General features: G+C 43.2%; 1 protein-coding gene across 4 annotated transcripts in view; it reads left to right on the forward strand.

Annotated features, from left to right (window-relative positions):
- The window catches only part of PCSK5 (proprotein convertase subtilisin/kexin type 5), a 226986-nt gene that overhangs the window by 82530 nt on the left and 122968 nt on the right, over positions 1–21488 (forward strand). For all 4 annotated transcript variants that reach the window (XM_035099987.3, XM_060280059.2, XM_035099988.3 and 1 more), the window contains exon 7: positions 6876–7048. In XM_035099987.3, the coding sequence (XP_034955878.1) occupies positions 6876–7048 (173 nt within the window). The remainder of the gene's footprint in view (positions 1–6875; positions 7049–21488) is intronic.

A 21488-nucleotide genomic window follows, 5' to 3' on the forward strand; every position in this document is an offset into this window, starting at 1 on the left:
CAGATGGAGAAGCCAAGGGGCAATGCTTTGAGGAGTACCCCAGATCCTGCCAAGTTCAGCAGGAGCCAAGGCATTCCTTTGCCCCTTCTTGCCACTCCACTCTCCCACCAGGCAGGGGGTCGGGAGAAAAACCGAGCGGCAAAGTTTTGAGGAGCACTCTGGCTCCCACCACGTTCGATGAGAGGTGGGGTGCTGTGGCAGTGGTGGACTGGATTAATGTTTGCCTGTGTTGTTTTTTTACAGCCCTAATCCATCCAGATGTTTTAACAGCTACATTTTTGCTTTGTTGCTGTTTTTGAAGTTACAGTGGAATTTAAATTATTTGTTATTTGCTAGGCTGAATCTCAGTTAGAAGACAATTTCTTAGTTATGGTGAACAAATTAAGATAGTTTATCCAGATAGTTACAACAATTTCTGTTGCTTAAGTGGGCCTAAAAGTCAATGTTATGGGACATGCCTGGCTGCCATTAAAAATAGCAATCCTGTTTCTCCTCCTATAATTCCCAAGGCTACAACATTGTGTCACAAGTACCGGTAGTTATCATACCCTATGCTTCCTCACTTCCATAACAACAGTCAACAAAGTTATCATACCCTATGCTTCCTCACTTCCATAACAACAGTCAACAAAGTGAAACAGGAGCATGAAATCACATTGTCATGGGTTTTTTTTATGTTGCGTGTCAAGACCCAGCAACCACCCCCTCAAGAAGGAATAAAACACTAGGACACAGGATATAAGGTTAATTTTATTGGGCAAATTTAGGCCACAACTTTATTGGTTACAGAATGTGAGCGGTATTGGCTTAGGCATTGAGTAGACCAGGGTATATCTGACTCCTGCCCGTTGTGCAGGTAGTTTGGTAGGGTAAACCCTGGTAGGTTGTTGATGCAAACCAACTCGAGCTCACCCCTGGGTTCCCGGAAGGGTCGTGGCATGGCCCTAGCCCCACCCCGGGCTTCAGACAAGATCCACACCCCCGGATTCCTTTAACGGAATACACCTACGCATGGAGGGGCAAGCGATGGCCAGGCCTCCCCACCCCAATCAGGATGTCACCCAATGCCTAACCGCAAAACCTTACAAAGTTGTGACGATTGCTACGTGGTAGGTGAAAACCAAATGGCCTGAACCAATTTGCCAAGTGGAAAAATTCCTACCAGGCCCCTCATCGGCGACTAACTGAGGTCCATAGCAAGGCCAATAAAAAACAAACTAAACCTGCAAATGGGGGGTGGATTAAGAGCGCGAGCCAAGAGGGAGCCTCTCAGCTCACGTGGCAGCTTAAATGGCGCCCAGCCATGCCCCCCTCAGCCATCTGATTGGCTGCCGATGATGACGTGGCCGGGATCCCCCCGGGCGGCGCGGAACAACGTCCACGCCCCCAGGGGGGAGGGGGCGGTCACATGATCCACCGCAACTCCTCCCCGCCAGCCGGCGGAACGGATTTACAGGAGAACAGCATATGCAGACTTGTTCTTTTTTGTAGTAGCTGCACATCCTCTTGGTATCTGAAGAAGTGTGCATGCACACGAAAGCTCATACCAATGGCAAACTTAGTTGGTCTCTAAGATGCTACTAGAAGGATTTTTTTTAATTTTGCACATCCTCTGTAATTTATAGTACTAGCCTACCGTTCTTGGGTTAAATTCAGTAATTTTAAGTGAAATTCTGTATTTCAATATTTTCAGGTTTTTTTTCCCTTTCTTTCGTTATTCGGCTCAATAATGGCACTTTAATCTTAGTATTTCAGCTAAAGGAAGAAAATAGCATTGTTGTATTTAGCTAAGTTCTACATTGAGTAGAGACCCATTGAAATTAAGGGACTTAAGTTATTCAAATCTATAAATTTCAGTAGGTCTGCTCATGGTATGACAAATGTTGAATACAACCCATTTTATGAATAACAATAATCTGTTAAAACCTGTGAAGAAACTTGTGCTTGATGTTGCCAGAACCAGATTTCACAATCTCAAGCTTAACTGGCTGATAGACAATTAAGATTTTCCTGCCACCAGAAACCCAAAATGTTTTGAACAATGGTCTATTGTTTGAAAAATAAACAGTATGTTGGAGATTGTCAGGGTATAACTATTTGAAATATTCAATAAAGAATCTTTTAGCACCTTAAAAAATAGCAATTAATAGAATATTATCAGAGGCTACAGTTATTTTATTTACTCTTTTTATATAACAGCCCATAACTGGAGATCTCCAGGAAGCTCACAAAGGAGAGAGAAAAATGTACAGTACAATAACACGATAACATATTAATTAAAAATTGGAAACACAAAACACAATTTAAAACTTAACATAAGAGGCTTATCTGTTATTTAAAAGGCCCAAGTGAACAGAAAAGTCTTCACCTTGTGCTGAAAAGACCAACAGGATTGTGCCCGGCAATCCAGTTAAAGAACGTCCAACTGTAGGCAAACAATAGCAACTACTTCACCAAAGTGCACATGATTTGCCAGCATCGTTTTCCTGCATCTCCACTTGCAGCTTTTCTAGTCTGAATGCTTGGAAGGATCTTTTCTTGGGTCCTTGGCCTGCTACTGCCAGACCAGACAGCGCAGACCAATGGTGTGACTAAGCAGCTTCCTATATTCATAACTTCTACACCCGATTAACTTGTTTGCTCTGATTATTTACATCCTTAAGATAAAAGTAAAGGGATTGCGACCTGAATTAATGTTTGTTCTTTTTCATAAAGTAAATTTCACAGTAAGATCAGTATTTGGACAAGTGTGATCTCGCAAAGCATGAGCAGTTTTGTTTCAAATCAATGGGGGGGGGGGGGCTTTTTCAATTGAATAGCCAGGCTTGGGTTAAGAACTGAATAAACACTCAAGCTAATTCATAGCAAAGATGGGAACAAAGCTGTTATGTTTCATAATTAGAAGATGCTAATTTGGTTTATAAATAGAAACATACTTATTAAATGAGAAAATAGCTACGCTTACTGCAGGTTGTCAAGACATGGGATGCTGTCTGGTTTAAGTTGAATCTGCTCTGACAGAATAATAGAAACTGCATTTTAGAAAATAATATTGAGAATCCTCAGGTCATATTAGATCCAAATATGATGCCATTCTTTGAATGAAGGCACGTTTTATATAAGAAATAAAAGGGATTCAGGTATGGTTCTCCAAGCCTCCCCGTCTGCTTCTCTATGTAAATAATATCCTGGCAGTGTGCAATATCTCCAGTGTCAAATGCCGTCCTCCACCTGCCAGCTGAGTTCCTAGGGTGTGTCCCATCACTGTCTGAAGTCCAGAGGGAAAAGCCTTTTTGGAAGAGACACCTACACAGCCTTTGGACTGTGTATCTCCTTCCCTGCCTGCTTTTAAGTGTCAGGTCTGTTTAAGCAACGCCTATGACCCAGGTGGCGCTGTGGTTAAACCACTGAGCCTAGGGCTTGCTGATCAGAAGGTCGGCGGTTCGAATGCCTGTGACGGGGTGAGCTCCCGTGACGGGGTGAGCTCCCGTTGCTTGGTCCCAGCTCCTGCCAACCTAGCAGTTCGAAAGCACGTCAAAATGCAAGTAGATAAATAGGAACCGCTACAGCGGGAAGGTAAACGGCGTTTCCATGTGCTGCTCTGGTTTGCCAGAAGCGGCTTTGTCATGCTGGCCACATGACCTGGAAGCTATACACCGGCTCCCTCGGCCAATAATGCGAGATGAGCGTGCAACCCCAGAGTTGGTCATGACTGGACCTAATGGTCAGGGGTCCCTTTACCTTTTTTATGACCCAGATACTGGCTGGATGGTCTGGCACTTCTTCTGCTGGTGCTTTATCTTATGCCTTCGATATAGTAATTACTCTTATGTGATCTATTGTATTATATTTTAAGAATTGTGAGCAGTCTTACATCCCCTCTATAGATAAAAAGGCAAGGGATACATTTAGTAAATAAATAAATGTCTCAAAGACAAAGAAACTGGAATTCTGTGGGTATATATAAATGTGGAGAAGGTGCCCATTTCTGAAGTGTATGCTAAATTGCAGCAATACAGAGAGGTCTGTTCTTGAATTATTGGTTGCTGTTAGTTTATCCTTGGTTACTGACTAGTTTTGCTATGGAGTGAAGACATTACACAGAGTGTAATAAAAAGGCTGCGAAGAGCCATGTGTTTGTTAATAAACATGGAATGCCTTTCCTGATGAATCTTCAACTGAGAGTCTTCTCCACATCCCTTTTTGGAGGGCAAGGGGGAGGCATGGAAGAAGAAATAGGTGGTTAAATATGTGGTTAGTTTTTTGGAAACCTTTTGTGTAGCAAGTGACTAACAAGTTTAATAAATAGTAGTAGCAATAATAATAATAATAAATAAGGTCAAGAAACCATATGGTTAAAAAACCTTCCCATATAGTAAATATATATGTCTAACACTATTCTAAACTGGCAATCCACACATATCCCAGGGTGGCATAGAATAACAACAACACAATGTAATGCAATACAAGCAAAACATACCACACCATAGGCCACTTCTTTTTGTGAACACACTACAGCAGGTGACACCACTCAAATAAGGGCCTCAGTGGAATTCACCTTATATTTATCTTTGCTTCAAGAATGAATCAAGCTAAATATTAAAACCTGAAGATCTGTTAGCGGTTCTTTGCATTTCTTACAAATGTTAATTGCACTGAAAACATATGATGCCTTTATGGTTGTAGTGCAGTACTGGGAGAAGAATTTGTAAGTTTAAAATAGATCAGCTATACTACACAATAAAAACCCCTCTCAGTTTACAAACCTGTGTCACTTTTATGACCCAAATGCTGCAATCCTAAACCCACATAACTGGGAATAAGTCCCATTGAGCTCAGTTGAATTTACTTCTGAGTGGACATAGTTAGGATTGAACATAGTGGGACTTACTTCTGAGTAAACATGGATAGGATCTGTGAACAATAGACACAGATACATGAAAGGAAAGGAAACACACAGCAAACAGAACAAACATCCTCACACTTGCATACACGCAAGGCTGGTGTCAGGAGTTGGCATTGTGGGGCAGCCTCCTAGCCTTGGGCTGCTTGAAAGGATTGGTTCCACCCTTCTTGCTTTCTCTCCCCTGTACTGTGCCATGCCACCAACAGTGTCGCCTATACTACAGCTAGCAGCTGGTGATATTAACTAGCCTTCCCAAGCAGGCAAGTGAACAGTAATGTCTGTCCATAGATGGAGGGTAAGGAAACAAGTGGTAGCTGCTGCTCCAGTCTTAGTGAGCAGCAACGGTAGCTAAGTGCTGTTCACTTGCTTTCTCCCTTCCTCTGGGGGCAGCTGCTGGGGTGCCTCCTGGCATCAGTCATCATCACCCACCTGCCTAGGGTGTGGAGGGTGAGTGGCAGGAGCAAACAACGGGGTCAGGGGCACTGCCTGCCCTCTGTCTGGTGGAGGAAGAGGAGGAAACTCCAGCATCACCTTGGTGACAGTGAGGCAGGTCATGGGGAGACATTGCAGAGAGCACCTCTCCCCCCCCAAAAAAAAATCTTGTAAATTTTTATTGTTATAGAATTTTTCACATTTTGATATTCATCACATTTGCTTTAGTATGTTGTTGTTAGTTGCTTTGGGCTTCGTTTTGCAAGGGAAAGCAGGGCACCAATATGAAATGAAAATGAGAGGAGAGAGAAATAGAAAATCTGGACCTAGCCCTGTGTACACATACATAAGATGCATGTACATAAGAGGAAACAAAACCTCACACCGTGAGAAGGAACTAAATGGGCCCACTTCTCACTGCCACTACTCTCCCTGCTTCTTTCACCACTAACAATGGTCTTTGTGCCAAGGCCTGAGTGTGCCCTGCTGAGATTGAGAATATGCCATTTGTGTCACCGTGAAGAGAGCTTTTCCAGGTTCTGCCACAGAGAAATAATTCCACAATCATAACTTCCTGGTTTAGCTCTCCAGGTGGGATTTGAATGGCAGTGGGGTGAAATGGTGGAGGTAACAGTAGTCATACCTGCCAAATCAGAGAAATAAGGGACCGGGCGGAAATAGCAGACCGGAAGTAGCGCTGCCGCCATTTTGGAACTGGGCGGAGCATGCTCAGAAGTGATTTTTGATACTGCTTTGCCCAGTTCCAAAATGGCCGCCGTGTCAGAAGTCGCACGGCAGCCATTTTGGAACTGGGCAAAGCAGCATCAAAAGTCAGAATAAACCGGGGGGAAACAAAAAAATCCATTTTTTCAGCTAGGAACAGCTGGGAAAACGGGGATTTCCTGGGGAAAACGGGAGACTTGGCAGCTATGAACAGTAGTTACCTAGTGGGATGTGCTGTAGACACTGCCAGCAACAGGAGATCACCTTCCATATTAGCAGGGAGATTTCAGCAGAAGGCATTCTGGTGATTCAGGACTCATCAGCTCCCCCCCCCCTTTGAACAGTCTCTTTAGCTAGCAGTGTGCTGGCTTCCCTCTCCACTTATCCTTCCTTTCAGATGGATGATTGGCATGTTCATCGTGAACTGAGGCCAATTAAAAATGTATTATAATTTGTTTCCACACCATTACTTTCCGGAAAAACCCTTTTTTATTTTTTTTAAAAAAATATGTTTTGTTTGAAAATGGCCATTTAAAAAACATTAAATAGATTTGATCCGATGAAAACAAGTAATCCAAAGACTTCATTTGAGCATTAAAATGCTCAAATGCAATTTATCTTTGGTTTATTTTGTTTATTAATAAAATGAAAAACACATTGTCAAGCAGAACATGAAATACAAACAATAACAAAGCTTTTTGGCCGAAAGTATGTTTGAGTCAGTTAAAAACACCAGCCATTCCCCCCCCCAAAAAAAACCCCAATGTGCTTCAATATGTCCATTGTCATACAATTTGCCATTTTTCTTTTCAAGGAGTACGGATGCTAGATGGTGATGTTACAGACATGGTAGAAGCAAAATCACTTAGCCTCAATCCCCAGCACATACACATCTACAGTGCTAGCTGGGGTCCCGATGATGATGGGAAGACAGTTGATGGACCTGCTTCTTTAACGCGCCAGGCCTTTGAGAATGGCGTCAGAACGGTATGTTTGTACACACACATCCTCTATTTGTGCATTTGGAAAAGAAGAAAAATAAAGTAATATAGTAAGCTTTTTTTATATTTAAAAGGATAATGAAAAATAGATAATGTGGTACATTTTATGGTACCAGGTTTTGCTGAAACCAGGGGTAGGAGGAATCCATTGGTTCTGTTCCATAATTTCCCTCAGCTAATTACTGAGAAATCCAGACGTTATGAAGTACAAATGAATTGCACACTGATTACATAGTCAGCATTCCAGAAACTACCCTGTTTCTCCGAAAATAAGACGTAGCCATAAAATAAGCCGTCACAGGATTTTTAAGCATTCAAGGAATATAAGCCATTCCCCGAAAATAAGACATAGTGATAGGCGCAGCAGCAATGCCGGCTGTGGCAGGAGGAGGAGGGGGAAAAATAAGACATCCCCTGAAAAAAAAAGCCATGGTGTGTTTTTTTGAGGAAAAATAAATATAAGACGGTGTCTTATTTTCGGAGAAACACGGTAGAGGCCTCTGAGCATGCCCAGGCAGCTTGGCATCATAGGAAATTAGAGTGACCTTGTTCAAAATAATCCAATGTTAGGAGAAGTACCTGCAATTAAAAATATTTGGCAGCTTGCCTGTCAGAGATTGGGTCCTCCATGTTCCTCTGGCCGAATCATCTTGGAGGAAAGAAGGTCTGATGCCTCTTGTTCAAGCACCACTGTAGGCCTGAGTGTCTCTCAGCACATTTCCTTTAATTCTGAAAGACCCAGCATGCATGGCAGCATGTGTTGTGTAATTAAGAACACCAAATATTAAACTCTGGTTCATATTCCCATGTAGCATTGTGGGAAGGGAAGAAACTCCATGTTTTTTAGGAAAGCAAGCTGGCCTCTTAAAATGACGTCTTCTCCCCCCCCCCCCAATCCTGTCTCTAAGAGGGTGATTTAATTGCCTAGGCTGTAAAAAGGCCAGAGCTGTTGTCTGATTACCACTGAAAGGAGAGACCTGGGGTAATTGGGAGGATGTGGAATGGGTTAGGAAAGATCTCCACCTCTCCATCTTGGGTGCCTGGTATATGTCAATCGGACATGGGGAAAAATAGGGAGTTTCCCTCCATTATTTCGAAGTCTATTATGTGTGTGGACCATGAGTTATGATTCACCCATATTCCTATTGGTAACTTTAAACTGGAGCCCAATGAGGATTGGCTATCGATCAAAAAACCCCTCGGTGTAAATGTGTATAAAGACACCTGGCTTTGAGATTTAAAATTGCAATTTGCAACTTGCAACTTTGCCAGAGCAACATCACATCATGCTGTTTGCCAGGGTGAGGTGCCTGAGGGCACTTTACCACTTTGAAACCAGCTTCTGACTTCTTGTGACTTCTTGCTGTGCTCCTGAAGTGCTAATGGTTTGTATGAACTTACCGGTAGATAGAAATACTAAATACCGTTCTTATTTTATGTTTGTAACTTTTTAAGGAAATGTGCATTGTTTTAAACTGTCTTGATTTTATAATAAATCCTGGAAAAGGATTTCTGCTTTTCTGTTCTTTGGGGCTTTGCTGAGGGGAAAGCTAAACTCAGTTCCTAAGCTGCTTAGTCACCTACCCTATCGTATCTGTGGTACGATAAAGTACGCAGTGCTAAGTGCACCTGGTAAAGGTGGGAGTGGACTTCATTGGCTCCTGCCCTATGGTCACTTATGGCATGAGGAAGTGGTGGCAAAACTACCTGCTTGGTTTCTGTGTTTTGTACACGGGTCTGTATTCCCATCCCGCTCACACAGTTCCAGTCTGGATAGAGAAGGACAAGGTGTGAGGGGCAGGGAGTGCCGGATCCTAACATGGTGGCAGCAGTGGGATTGAACTCCTCCGAGCAAAGCTACATTTGTGAGTGTGCACATATTTCTTTTGAGGTTACAGGTGTTTGTTAAGAAATTAGTTAGTCAGGAATGGCAGAAGGCATAGACCCCACACAGACACTGTTGACTGTTGACCAGTGGGGACCAACGGAGCATTCCAGTCTCCACTCCTGTTTGACGGAGGTGCCGGCCAGAGCTGGTTCGAAAGGTGCCTCCTCCCCCCTGTTCTCGGATGAGGAGGGGGAAGTTACAAGTCTTCACCAACTGAGAGGGTTGCAAGTGAAGGCTGAGGAGCGGGTGCAGAGGCGTTTCCGACACCTTACTGCTGAGGAGGCCAGAGTTACTTCCAGCTACCCGAGGGGAGCCTACATCGTAAACTCTGGGCCGGGGGTGAGTCTGAGAGAGATGGGACAGTCGCCTCATAGAGAATGGGCACCGGAGGGGCCCTTGGAGTTTTCTGCGGGTTGAGAGCGACGCCGTCATGCTGCTGAAGCCCGACCTGTTAGCCGGGAGGAATATGCCTACAGGGAGCTGCCTAGACGCCCGAGGGAAGGCTGTGGAGTCCCTGTGAGTGGCTACAGAGAGCCGGCGCATTATCCCAGAGAAAGTTGCGGACCTGAGTTCCATTGGCTGACCAGCCCACCCAGAGTCTGTTCACCGGAGGGTTACTGGGAACCTAGGAGGCCGCCTCACCAATAAGAGGAAGACAACTATCTACGGCGTCCCAGGACCCTGCATGTCTATGAGGAAGAGGCAAGGCGTCTGGAGACCCAAGCACTGATCTACCATTCTGCTCAGGAGTATTACGAGGGGGAGCCATGTGGCGAGGCCCCAAGACGTGCAACTCGTGAGTTGTCCCTCAGAGATTTTAATATCTGATTATTCCCTGTATATAAACCACCCATGGATGTCTTAAGCTTCCTCAGTTTGTTCAAACTGACTTGTAAAGAGCTTGAGGTGCCTAAGAGACTGTATATGTCTATTTTGTTGGTTTCTGGGGAATTAGCTGACCTAATGGGCCAGATCCCGTTAACGCATGCTATGAACTTTGAACGTTGTCATGAACATTTTAAGGGAAGCTTTACATGAGTACTGGTAGCTGCTTGTATAAAGGCTTCCTCATGGCTGGGACTCTGTAATCAGAAATTCTCATAGTGTTGAAGGCTACACGCAAGCAGTCACTCACACATAGACCCCCTTCCCATAGACATCTGTGCCTATATGTGGCTATCCCTGGGGCAGAGCAGGGCATACTTGATGCCAGGGTCACAGCCCTGCACCTCAGTAATTCTATGGCGACCTATTCATGTGCGTAGTGCTTGAAAGGGCTTACATGTGGGGCATGAAGGATGGAAGTAAAAACAAATGGATATAAAATCTCAGATAAAACTGGCAGGGCTGGGGGCTCCCTTTCATTGTAGTGTTTCAAAACAATAATGCTCTCTATTCATACACTTGCAAACTCAAATGAATGGAGTAACCATGATTGGGAAGTGATTAACTTGCTGAATTTCAACATCATGTTTATATTTTAAAGGCACAGAGATTGCAAGCTCCCTTTGTTGCAGCAATCTGAAATCATCGTACCTTCTGTTCAAAAGAGCAGAAAGCAAGTTAGTTAAGTTTTTAAATTTTGAGAATCCTGTGGTTTTTTGGGGGGGACCAATCCTATGCTTTTAGAAATCTGCATTTCAGGCAAAGATTCAACAGGTACCATTTTTCTTCATGACTCTACAGCAATTGGAATTGTTACTTTGGAAGTTCATTACTTAAGCCAGTGGTGGGGAACTTTATATATATTATCAGGGGATTGTTGCAGCTACTTCCAAGTAAAGACGCTCCAGTCCGTTCTGTCTTTAAGGGTTTTATGGTGCATACTATTCACAGTGCAGAGATGGCAGAAAACATGACCTCCTAGTCACTCACAGAATCCGGCAATGGCATCCTTCTGCTCCGGGGCCAGCATAATAACTTGGGGACCCCGAAAGGCCGCCCCCTAAACCTGTGTTTGGGTGCGCGCCTCAATTCGGGTGCCGAAAGCGGTTGTGCTCCCTCTTCCACTTGTTGGCTAGGGCAGTGCAGGGGCTCTGATACATCGCTGAGCTGTCCCTCCTCCATTCCGCTTCACTCCTCATTCCCCCCACCTGACCCGCTGCTTTCTCTCTCGCTGGGTAAAGTGCTGGTCAGGATGATGACATATATATATATATATATATATATATATATATATATATATATATATATATGATTTTACAATTTAACATTCAACATATTTATCATATAAAAGAAATGTGGTGGGAACTTTTGGCCCTCAAGATGTTGAAAGACTCTTATCTCCAGTCAACCACAGCCAACGTTGCCAGTATACAGGGATGTTTGAATACTTAGTCCAACAACATCTGGAGGTTCCCAGTTCCACATACCTCACCCAGCCAAACATAATCTATAATGCTAAAGTACATATCCCAACACATATTTATCGAGGCGTTTGCTATTCCTGTTGAAACCAGTGGGCTAAGGCACAACTAACTCTGCGTGGTCTTGGAATGCAAGTCTCTTAAAGCTTTATCTTTTCAATTCCTTTTCTGGCCAAGTAAGCACTTCTCTTTGTGTTCCTTCTAGCTTAAACTGACTAATCCAACTCCCTTTTTACTGTATCTTTGGAAAGCCATGCAATATGAATTGGGCTTCATGTTCCTTTAAATTCTGCCAGCTGGATTGTAATACTTGGATTGTAAAAGGAGGCAGGAGCAGTGTTTTCTAAAAATATTATTTTTGTATAATTTATTTGTATATTAAAAATTAAACTCATACAGTATTGACACACTATTACACATGAATACCCAGAAGCAAGCCAAACTGAGTTCAATAGCTCCTAGGTAAATGTGTATAAGTGGGTTTGCGGTTTAGACGGCAATTCTGGGCACATTTACCCCTTGCACAGGACTGCACTGTAAATTCAGATTTTAAACTTATCTCCATCTCCATACTCATCAATTGATCAACTGCTTTTTTTCTCTTAATCTTATTTAAAACAAAGATAAAACAACTACATACAAACAGAGAATCATCTCCGAATACTTCACAGAGCTTTGTCAAAGTGTGTATGCTAAAATCATCACAAATCTTAACAAACACCAAATGATACATAATAACCTCCATCACTTGAACTATTGTCCACAACTAAAAATATATGTATTGTATTTATTTCATAGATGTATATTCCACCTGCCTTCCATAATTAAATTCCTTGTGTTGTCCATTAGGTCCTTAGGTAATCTCCCTTTCAGGCAATAACTCAGACCTTCTCAGCTTCAGCCCTTTAACTGCTCATTCCATCCTGAACTTTAGAAATCTTTCCAGAAATGATGCATTTTGGATGAAGCATTAATGCATGGATATATTAATGCATCCATTGTTTTATTATTCACTCATTGTTACTTCATTACTCATTCTTTATATATAGCAGATCTGAGAAGGAACCAACACATTTCATTCCAGATCTTGCACTTGGGCTGGTGCAAGACCTGGTGCTGCCTGAGGTGAGCCACTGCCACACCCCCACCCCCACCATTCACGACTAGAAATTTTTCACCACCACTATTAGGAGGCAGGAGAGCCCTTGATTCGCAGCACATTGCTGTCTAATCTCAGTGTCCTCAATGGGTGTCCAGCAAGACCTCCCTTGGTGCTCTTGAGAGGAGCTGAGCCGACTGAAACAAAAATTGTGTGCCTTGAGGCTTTTTCTGCTGTCTAATTCTGGATCTGTGATTTTTATAGGTCCATCCATGGAGACTTTGATTTGATGGTGTTTTGGGAAAGATCCCAAGGGAAATTGTGGATTATTCTTTTCTTTTACTTTTATGTTCTTCCTTTTCCATGTCCCATGGCTGCCAATTTGTGCCTAATAGCCACCATGTTTTTTGTGAGCGTACTCTCTAGTGTGGAGTGCCATCACTTCTTCTGTTGTTGTTCCCATGGCAGCCAGTTTGTGTTGGCGCCCACAATGCTTTTATCAAGATATAAGGACTGGTCTAAACATTTACACCTATTTTTAAAAATCTCCATTGGACATGGCCAGTTATGTACTAATTGAACTATTGCCAGCCGCAGAGCTAAGTCAATGCTTTCTGCAACAGAAGCCGTGCAACAGAATTCTGCTGTTTGTATCATCTGTACATTTAAACAGGACCCAATAAATTATGATGACAGCTCAAGTCAGTAGATTGTCTGTGCCCAAGGGATATGGTTCTTGTCTTTCAAAGGAGCTCTATTTCCTTTTATTTACATTTTCTTTGCCTTGAGGTTTTCATAAAGAAAAGCAGGAAGTAAACGTTAATTAACTGTTTGCATTTGCAGAAGCGGTAGCATACCTTATTAAGAGAAAATAGCCAGGAAACTGCAATTCTGGGGAGTCTGAACATGGAAGACTCCATGTTTTTACTCTGTGAGCAAAAACTACTTTGTTGTCAAAGGTAAAGTTGTAAAGCATCCAGGGGGAAAAACCAGTTCCGGTTGGTTCTGCGAAGAAACATATATTAAAAGCCCCTATGCAACTGTAGCTATAGCATACCATCCAAATGGAACTCTTTCAGGGCCCAAGGGAGTTCACAGCATAAATTAAACAGATACCATTGAAAACATGCAATAAATATAAATATTAAAAACCAGTTTAATAAGTAACCCTATTAAAAACAGCATTAAAAACCTTAAAACCATTTAAATGGATAGCTCAGTTGATTAGAGTATGGTACTGATAATACAAAGGTTGCATGTTTGACCCCCATATGGGACAGCTGCATATTCCTGCATTGAAATGTTTTTGATTCACTGGCTGCATTTGAAGTACTTGTGTGAGTGTTAATTCTTCCCAGCAAACTTGTGAGTAACTATTAATCTTAACTGCTTTTGTTGTGCTGCATTGTTAATAGGGCTCTGAGTTATTTATAATGTTCATAGTGGATAAACTTCTGTATGCCTTATGTATTTGTGGAAAATATCCCCCAATATACATGTTTTTTAAAACCATTGCAATGAAAAAAAACCCTCACAGATGACTGAGGATCCTTTTGCAAATGCTGACAGTGATGCGTGATATCACAATGACAGAGCTCTGAATCACATATCCTTGTTTAGGGGTGCCCACCAACAGGGGTTCCCAATATTTCTTTTCATATGCCTGCGCTGTCTGTATATAAAGAAAGGAGCAGTGTGTCATATTTCAAGAGTTGAAGGTGCATGTAGAAGGGAGGTACTGAATCTCCCCTCTCCCTCACCTTATCTCCACCCCATCCCACCCCATCTGCTGCCCTGGCCTCCTTAATCTGTTATTTATTCATTGCATATATATACCACCTTTCCTGCAAAGGAAATAGTGACACAAAATATTATCTGATGGAGCCTGGGCTTCCCTATTTTTCCTACCCTTGGTGGGTGTGAGGCTGTTCCAACACTTCTCTCAGGCTGTTGGTGTTCCATAAAAGAGCTGGTGGCTCTGTGCTCCTTAGCCTGGGCTCCCTGACTTCTCTGATTTCACTTACATTTCTCTTCTCCAGTAACAGAGGAAACAGCTAGGAAGCAGGGAAACAGAAACCTCCCCTCTCATTGACCTTCCCTTCCGCTCTAGGAATTGGCAGCTGTATTGCAGCTGTTAACACTCGTGCAACCTTCAAGGAACCTCCAAGCAGAGAGCAAGGAGAGGCACTTGGCTTGTGGGGTATGCATCAAGTTGGGGGGGGCAAGGAGATGGCACTTATGCTGCACCCAGCTGTTGCTTTTCCTCTTCAAGTTGCGCTCAAATTAGCAATTCTGTTTTCAGACCTATGGTCTAGTGGGCAATCAGTCCAAACCCTATCACAATTACTCATGTGGGTGTGTTGATTTTCAATGGGCCCATGGCCTGCAGAGTGTGGCCTTTGCTGAAATTATCTCAGAGTTGGAAATCAGTTCAAAGAGTCAAAGTACATCTTACAGTGGACCACTATTAATTCATGGATACGATTTTACCTAGCATATTGATTGTTTTCAAAATATTATGTTATTTTGACATTGCATTTACAGAAACTATAGCCAAAGCCAAAATGTCAGGTTTCTAGAAAATTAAAGCTATTTTTGTGGAATAGGTTTTTAAATTATTTAGCTAGCCAAATTATAATGCTGTACAAGCTGCATACTTAACAGGGCTAGCTAGATCTGCATACTCATGAAGCACTCCACAGCTCTAGCATAGCATATCATTCTTACTGTAACGGAGAATGGGAGGACAGCCTCTGAAACCTAAATCAGACACCTTGGCTTTTTTCCTGGGTCAGCACAGCAGCCTCCTTCTTGTTCCCAATACACCATTCTCTTATGTGAGCTGAATGAGAGCCAAAATGTTTGATGGACATTAATGATCAGATGTTGTGCTGCTGAGTCTCTTGTGAGAACTCTGCTTGGTGCCTCCCCTCTCATCATCACTGCCCCCTTTCATCTCTCTCACTTCACCAACTTTGGCATTGGAGTGTGTGTTCAAAGTGCTGATAGGAACAGAAGGCGCTCTTACAATCACAAAACAACTGTCCATCTTCTGAAGGCGGAGGCAGAATTTTTCATTATTCAGAAGTAATTGTTTTTAATAGAAACATGAGTCCAAAGCATCAGTCTAAAGGGTAACAATGGTATTTTATGAATTCTAACTGCTCAGTAGGCTGTGATCCTAAGTACTGGATGTTATGGACATTTTCCAACTAAGTGCACTTAGTCCTGCTTCCAAAGTAAATTGTATGTTGTTGTTTTTAGTGTTGGCATTGGTTGAGTTCCACGAAATAAGCTTCCTTTATTTCCCTATGAAACCTATAGGCATGGGATTTGCGTGTGGAGACCCTCTATCCCAGGCCTAGAAATAAATTCATACATGACTCATATTTTTGGTTTGGTTTTTGGCAGAATTTAGGCCACAACTTTATTGATTACAAATCAAGTGAGTGGTTGCATAGGCTCTGGTTCGACTAGCTACCAGAAGCGACTCAGGACCATCTTGGCCACTGCACCCCAGAAGCGACTCAGGGCCATCTTGGCCACTGCACCCCAGAAGCGACTCAGGGCCATCTTGGCTACTGCACTCCAGAAGTGACTCAGGACCATCTAGGCCACTGCACTCCAGAAGTGACTCAGGACCATCTTGGCCACTGCACTCCAGAAGTGACTCAGGACCATCTTGGCCACTGCACCCCAGAAGCGACTCAGGACCATCTTGGCCCCTGCACCCCAGAAGCGACTCAGGACCATCTTGGCCCCTGCACCCCAGAAGCGACTCAGGACCATCTTGGCCCCTGCACCCCAGAAGCGACTCGGGACCACCTTGGCCACTGCACCCCAGAAGTGACTCAGGACCATCTCAGCCATTGCACTCCAGAAGAGACTCAAGACCATCTTGGCCACTGCACTCTGATGTGCCTCTTGGCCCTCTTGGTGGCATCTGGGGAACAACTACGTCTCCACAAGTCCCCCGTTGGCACTATGCCCGACGAGGGGGGGGATCCCCGCAGGACCGACGATCCAAACAGAGCAACGCTCCAAATTTAGGCACACAAGCAGCAATCGCTGCTCGCAGCGTTAGAAGCCCAAATCAAGCCCTGCTTATTTACAGGGAGAAATTGCTTCAGCAAAAGGGAGCTTTAAATAACCCGCTTAACTTAAAACCTCCTGATCACTTTAAAATTGAAGAGGGAACTTTCCCGTCCACGCTCTAGTGAAGAGGCAAATAAGCAAGTGGTAAGTTTAAAAGCGGGTTCCTATCCCTCCCGGACTCAAAACGAAGCTCCGGAGAGGGAAGGGGGAGGAGAAAAGAAAGGGAAGAAATAAAATGAATGGGGAGCGGGGGGATGAATAGCAGGGGAGGATGAAGGCTGAAATGAAGAAAAGTGGGAATGCTAAGAAACCAAAACAAATCAAAACGGAAAAAACAAGGTAACAGAAATTAGAACGATTCACCGTAAACAGCTCTCCAAAGGATCACAATTCCCTCTCAGGTTAGCAATGGAGACGAAGGTCGTGTTCCAATGCAATTCAACTGGAGAAGGAGGATCTCTACAGTGAGTGCAGCACTTAAATACTGGTCCATCTGACTCTTTGATTGGCAAGCCCTCAGCCCAATTGCATCCCGTCAGATGGACCACCAATAGGGTGTTGTGGCTGCTCCAATTGTCCCGCCCCAACACCTAGACCTGGTCTGCTGGGACACACCACAACACGTGCCCTCTCTTGCAGGGAGGACCCAATTTGCAAGAAAAAATATTGTGCATTTTTCTTAAGGATGACCAAAGAATGTTCAGTGAAATATTACCATACTGTACTGCATAAACTCTATATTGTTTTCTGTAAGGGATTATAGAGGGATTATAGAGAACCCTTCCCCCTCATCAGAAGCAGCCCGTCTCCCAGCAGTCATGAGAGCGAGGGGTCTGAAGGGGTGAGTCAGGAAACGGAGAAGGGAGTGCCAGGGCTCTGACAACATCAAAGAGCCCCTGCTCCCTAGGCAGGAAGAGAGGGAGGCGGAAAGAGTGGACAGGAATAGGTCAGACAGAAGACCAGTCCCCCAGACGCCGGAATTGCGGAGGAGGAGGAAAGGGAGGCGCTTCTCAGTTCCGAGGCTTTTATGCTGGTCCCGAACGTAGAAGGGGGTAGTGCAGGAATCTGACTCGAGCGGGTAGACATGAAATGAGCAATCCGTTACACTGTAAATAATGTGCACCAATAAAAACGTCTGAAAGACTAGCATGTGGATGGTTGTTACTCAAGAGTAGTCACAACACACCCTGACATTTTCTATAAAAGCTACAGGGACCCCTGACCATTAGGTCCAGTCGTGGACGACTCTGGGGTTGTGGCGCTCATCTCTCTCTATAGGCTGAGGGAGCCAGCATTTGTCTGCAGACAGCTTCCGGGTCATGTGGCCAGCATGACTAAGCCGCTTCTGGCAAACCAGAGCAGTGCACAGAAATGCCATTTACCTTCCCGCCAGAGCGGTACCTATTTATCTCCTGGCACTTTGCCGTGCTTTCGAACTGCTAGGTTGGCAGGAGCAGGGACTGAGCAACAGGAGCTCATCCCGTCACGGGGATTCAAACCGCCAACCTTCTGATTGGCAAGCCCTAGGCTCTGTGGTTTAGACCACAGCACCACCCGCATCCCTATTGTTTTCTATACAGAAGTGATAATACTCACCCACCTTATTTTTGTCAGTTCACATGTTCTGTGCAGCTGAATTGTTGTTGTTTCTTTTGTCCCCCTTCCAGTTTCTGTACCTTCTCTTACAGTCTCAAAATCACTGTGTGATATCACAGTATCACAGGAGGCAGCTTTTTAATTACTTCTATTGCCTGCTCGTCTTGTCATTGGCATATTATGGAGAGACATAGACAGTGGAGAAAAAGTAGATGAATCAGCCACTCTGTCCATTTCTATACTGTTCTCATGACCAATTACTCCATGTTTAAGATACAGGTTCTCCAGTTTAAATGTAAAATTTCAGTTCACTGTCTTAGAAGCTTTTGATAAATGATGTTAAATGAGTGAACATAAATCTGAAGTAAGTGTACAGTGGAATCCCCACTTACATGAGGGGTCTGTTCCTGGCTGCCACAGGTGTCAGCCCCTTTCATTCCCATCCATTCCACCCCGTTCTGCCCTGCCTCCTTTTGGTGCTAAAAAAGTGCACATCTGCACAGTTGAGCACAATTTGAACACACACAAATTGGGTGCTCTTCAAGCACATTCTTGAAGAGATAAATATGGTATTTATATATAGGTGTGCACACATTTGAGCTTTATGCATTTATTATTATTTATTTATTGCATTTTTTAATTTTCTCTAAAAACCTCAGGATGGCATACATGGTTTCCCCTCTTACACAACAACCCTGTGAGGTAGGTTTGCCCAAGAGGCAGTCACTGGCCCAATATCACCCAGTGATCTTCATGGCCAAATGGGGTTTTTAACCCTGGTTTCCTAGGTCCTTCTAAATACTGCAGCACAGTGGCTTATGGCTGGGGCATGTATTAGTTGATTGCATCACAGAAGAATTCACTGAATATACTGTAGTGTTCAGAATGATTAAGGTATTGTGGTACCTCGGTTTAAGAACAGTCCAGTATAAGAACGATTCAGTTTACAAACTCCGCAAAACCGGAAATAGTGTCCTGGTTTGAGAACTTTACCTCGGTCTAAGAATGGAATCCGAACAGTGGAAGGGCACCAGTGCTGGGAGGCCTCATTAGGGTAAGCAATGAGTTTAAGAACGGAATTCTGGAACAGATTGAGTTCGTAAACCGAGGTACCACTGTAATGCTATCATTTGCAGAATTCTTGTCTTGATTATTATTCTTGTGTATTTATGATACCTTCGATTCACGCAGAAGTGCTTGTTGTATATTGAAAGATTTTAGGCCACAGACTTACAGTGTGACCTTGAGTAAGTCACTTTCCATAAATTAGGTATTTATTGACCATACTTTAAGATTGCATAAGCACCATCATGAAACTGGAAGCCAAGCCTAACATCAGGCAGAGGGAGATGACCATCTCAGGCACCAGAGGCTTGGGGGTAAACCCAGACCCAGGGCAGTCTCGAGCAGGTCGGGCGCCCTGGTGCTGAGGGGCGGAGATCGCTCTGGCACCCTGGCACCCCGCGCCATCGGGACTCTACCTAGAGCCGGCCCTGCCCAGACCACTGCCCTCTGGATAACAACAAAGCTGTACATGCTACACAGCCCATCCTGGTCACTAGACTATCATACTGCTTCAGGTGTGGTGGAGAACGCTACTCCTTTGCCAGAGTTGGAATAAGATTGAACTGGGAGTCCAGTTAACTTCTGTACATGAAATGGAGAGAACTACCCTTATGTACTTTGCCTCAGGAAGCAACATATTTCAAATCCTTTATTAACTATGAATCCTAGCTAATAATGAGCACAGGCAATAGGAGTACCAATGTAAGCCCAAACTTTGGTTTAGACCGGTGACACATATTTCATAATTAAAAGTCACACATACCCAGTCCCAAAGTCATAGTCCCAAATTGTTTTCCCCCTTTCCCTAACAGATTTTGTATCTGTCTCTTTCCCCCCTGGTATGTGCAGGAGGTAAAGCAGCCAGTGAGAGAGGAGTTAAGCAGCTTGCCTCCATGATTCCACTTAAATTTGCTGGCCTCACAGTTGCTTTCGGTTTTAAAAATGTCGGGAGCAGGGGGAAGCTGTGTGCAATTGCAGTCATGTCTAATTTCAGCCTAAAAATGCAAAACTTGCACCATTAAAGATCATCTATAAGTAGTAAGTTAAAAATCTGATTTTGAAATACAGAATATATATTAATTAAAGGTGTCAGGTACCGTTTCATAAAATTAATTTTCTACTTGCCCGACCTCACATAGAGTTGAAGGGGATTCTCATTCAGGGTGTATGAGTTTGTTGGACTTTAAAAATAAATACATGACATTTGGAGACATTATTGGATGTTATTCAACTAAGTCACAGAGTAGACCCACTGAAATTATTCAGTGGGTCTGCTCTGTGACTTAAGCAAATTATCACCCTTTATCACAATCTACGTTGGAGATATTTAACACAACCAAATGTGAATATAAGATTGTTTTCAAGATCTCAGAGCATCTATCTAGTGACAAAAATGTTCAGAAATACTTCTCTCTTGAGGAGGAAAGCTAGGCTACTACTAATACTAACAGCCTGAACTGTTAGCCAGAGTGAAAATACACAATATGTGGTTATGCTACTGACTTTATTGTGTTTGCGAAAGTAAAATGTCTTGCATTCCACAGGTTCCGATTTCAGATTCCAGCCAGCAGCAGCTTTTGTTTTCTTATGTTTGCACTGTTAAATACTAATTATAGCTCTTTGGGGAATAGCTTGAAGCTGTTTTGGCTGTAATTCTTTAAAAAAAAGAGAGCAAAATTCTGAGTTACTCCAAAGCCTGTCAAGATACTTCAGCATATTCATGCCAATTTATGCATTTAAAATATGTCCTCTACAACAGTCTGAAATAAAAATGCTCCTTAAAAACCTGGACAGTATTTTTGTTTTTTAATTTGGCACCTTTCTCATTTCCCCCTCTATTAAAAGCAAGAAAAAAGCAACCTGATTCAGATACATTCATACCATTTCTTTTAAATAAAATTTATGAAGCTTGCGAAAGCTTGTCTTCTGTGACTATAGATACCAGCCAATAAATAGCTGTGGCAACACAATTTACTATGAACCAGAAACCATTAACCTCATGTACATTCTGGGCTCTATACAGCATATGAGTGTCTTAAGACCCTCTTTCCCTTCAGTATCACCAATAGGTTCTTGTTGGTTGTGTCAGGGTTCTTAGCATTTGAAAATTGTGGCAGAAACAGGATATAAACTGCTTAACTAGCAAAGCTCATTACCAGTACATTTGTGGAAGGAACCAAAAAGTGGTATAAGCCCTAGCCAATTAGGCTAGAAGAAAAATTATCTCTCAACTCTGCAGAGAGCTGAATAATACCAAATACATTAAGAAACACTCTATTTCCAAGAGATTATAGTTTGGGATTTGACATGGCAAGAT

The sequence above is a fragment of the Zootoca vivipara genome, chromosome 10 (assembly GCF_965207765.1).
Source record: "Zootoca vivipara chromosome 10, rZooViv2.hap1.1, whole genome shotgun sequence".
Lineage (NCBI taxonomy): Eukaryota > Metazoa > Chordata > Lepidosauria > Squamata > Lacertidae > Zootoca > Zootoca vivipara.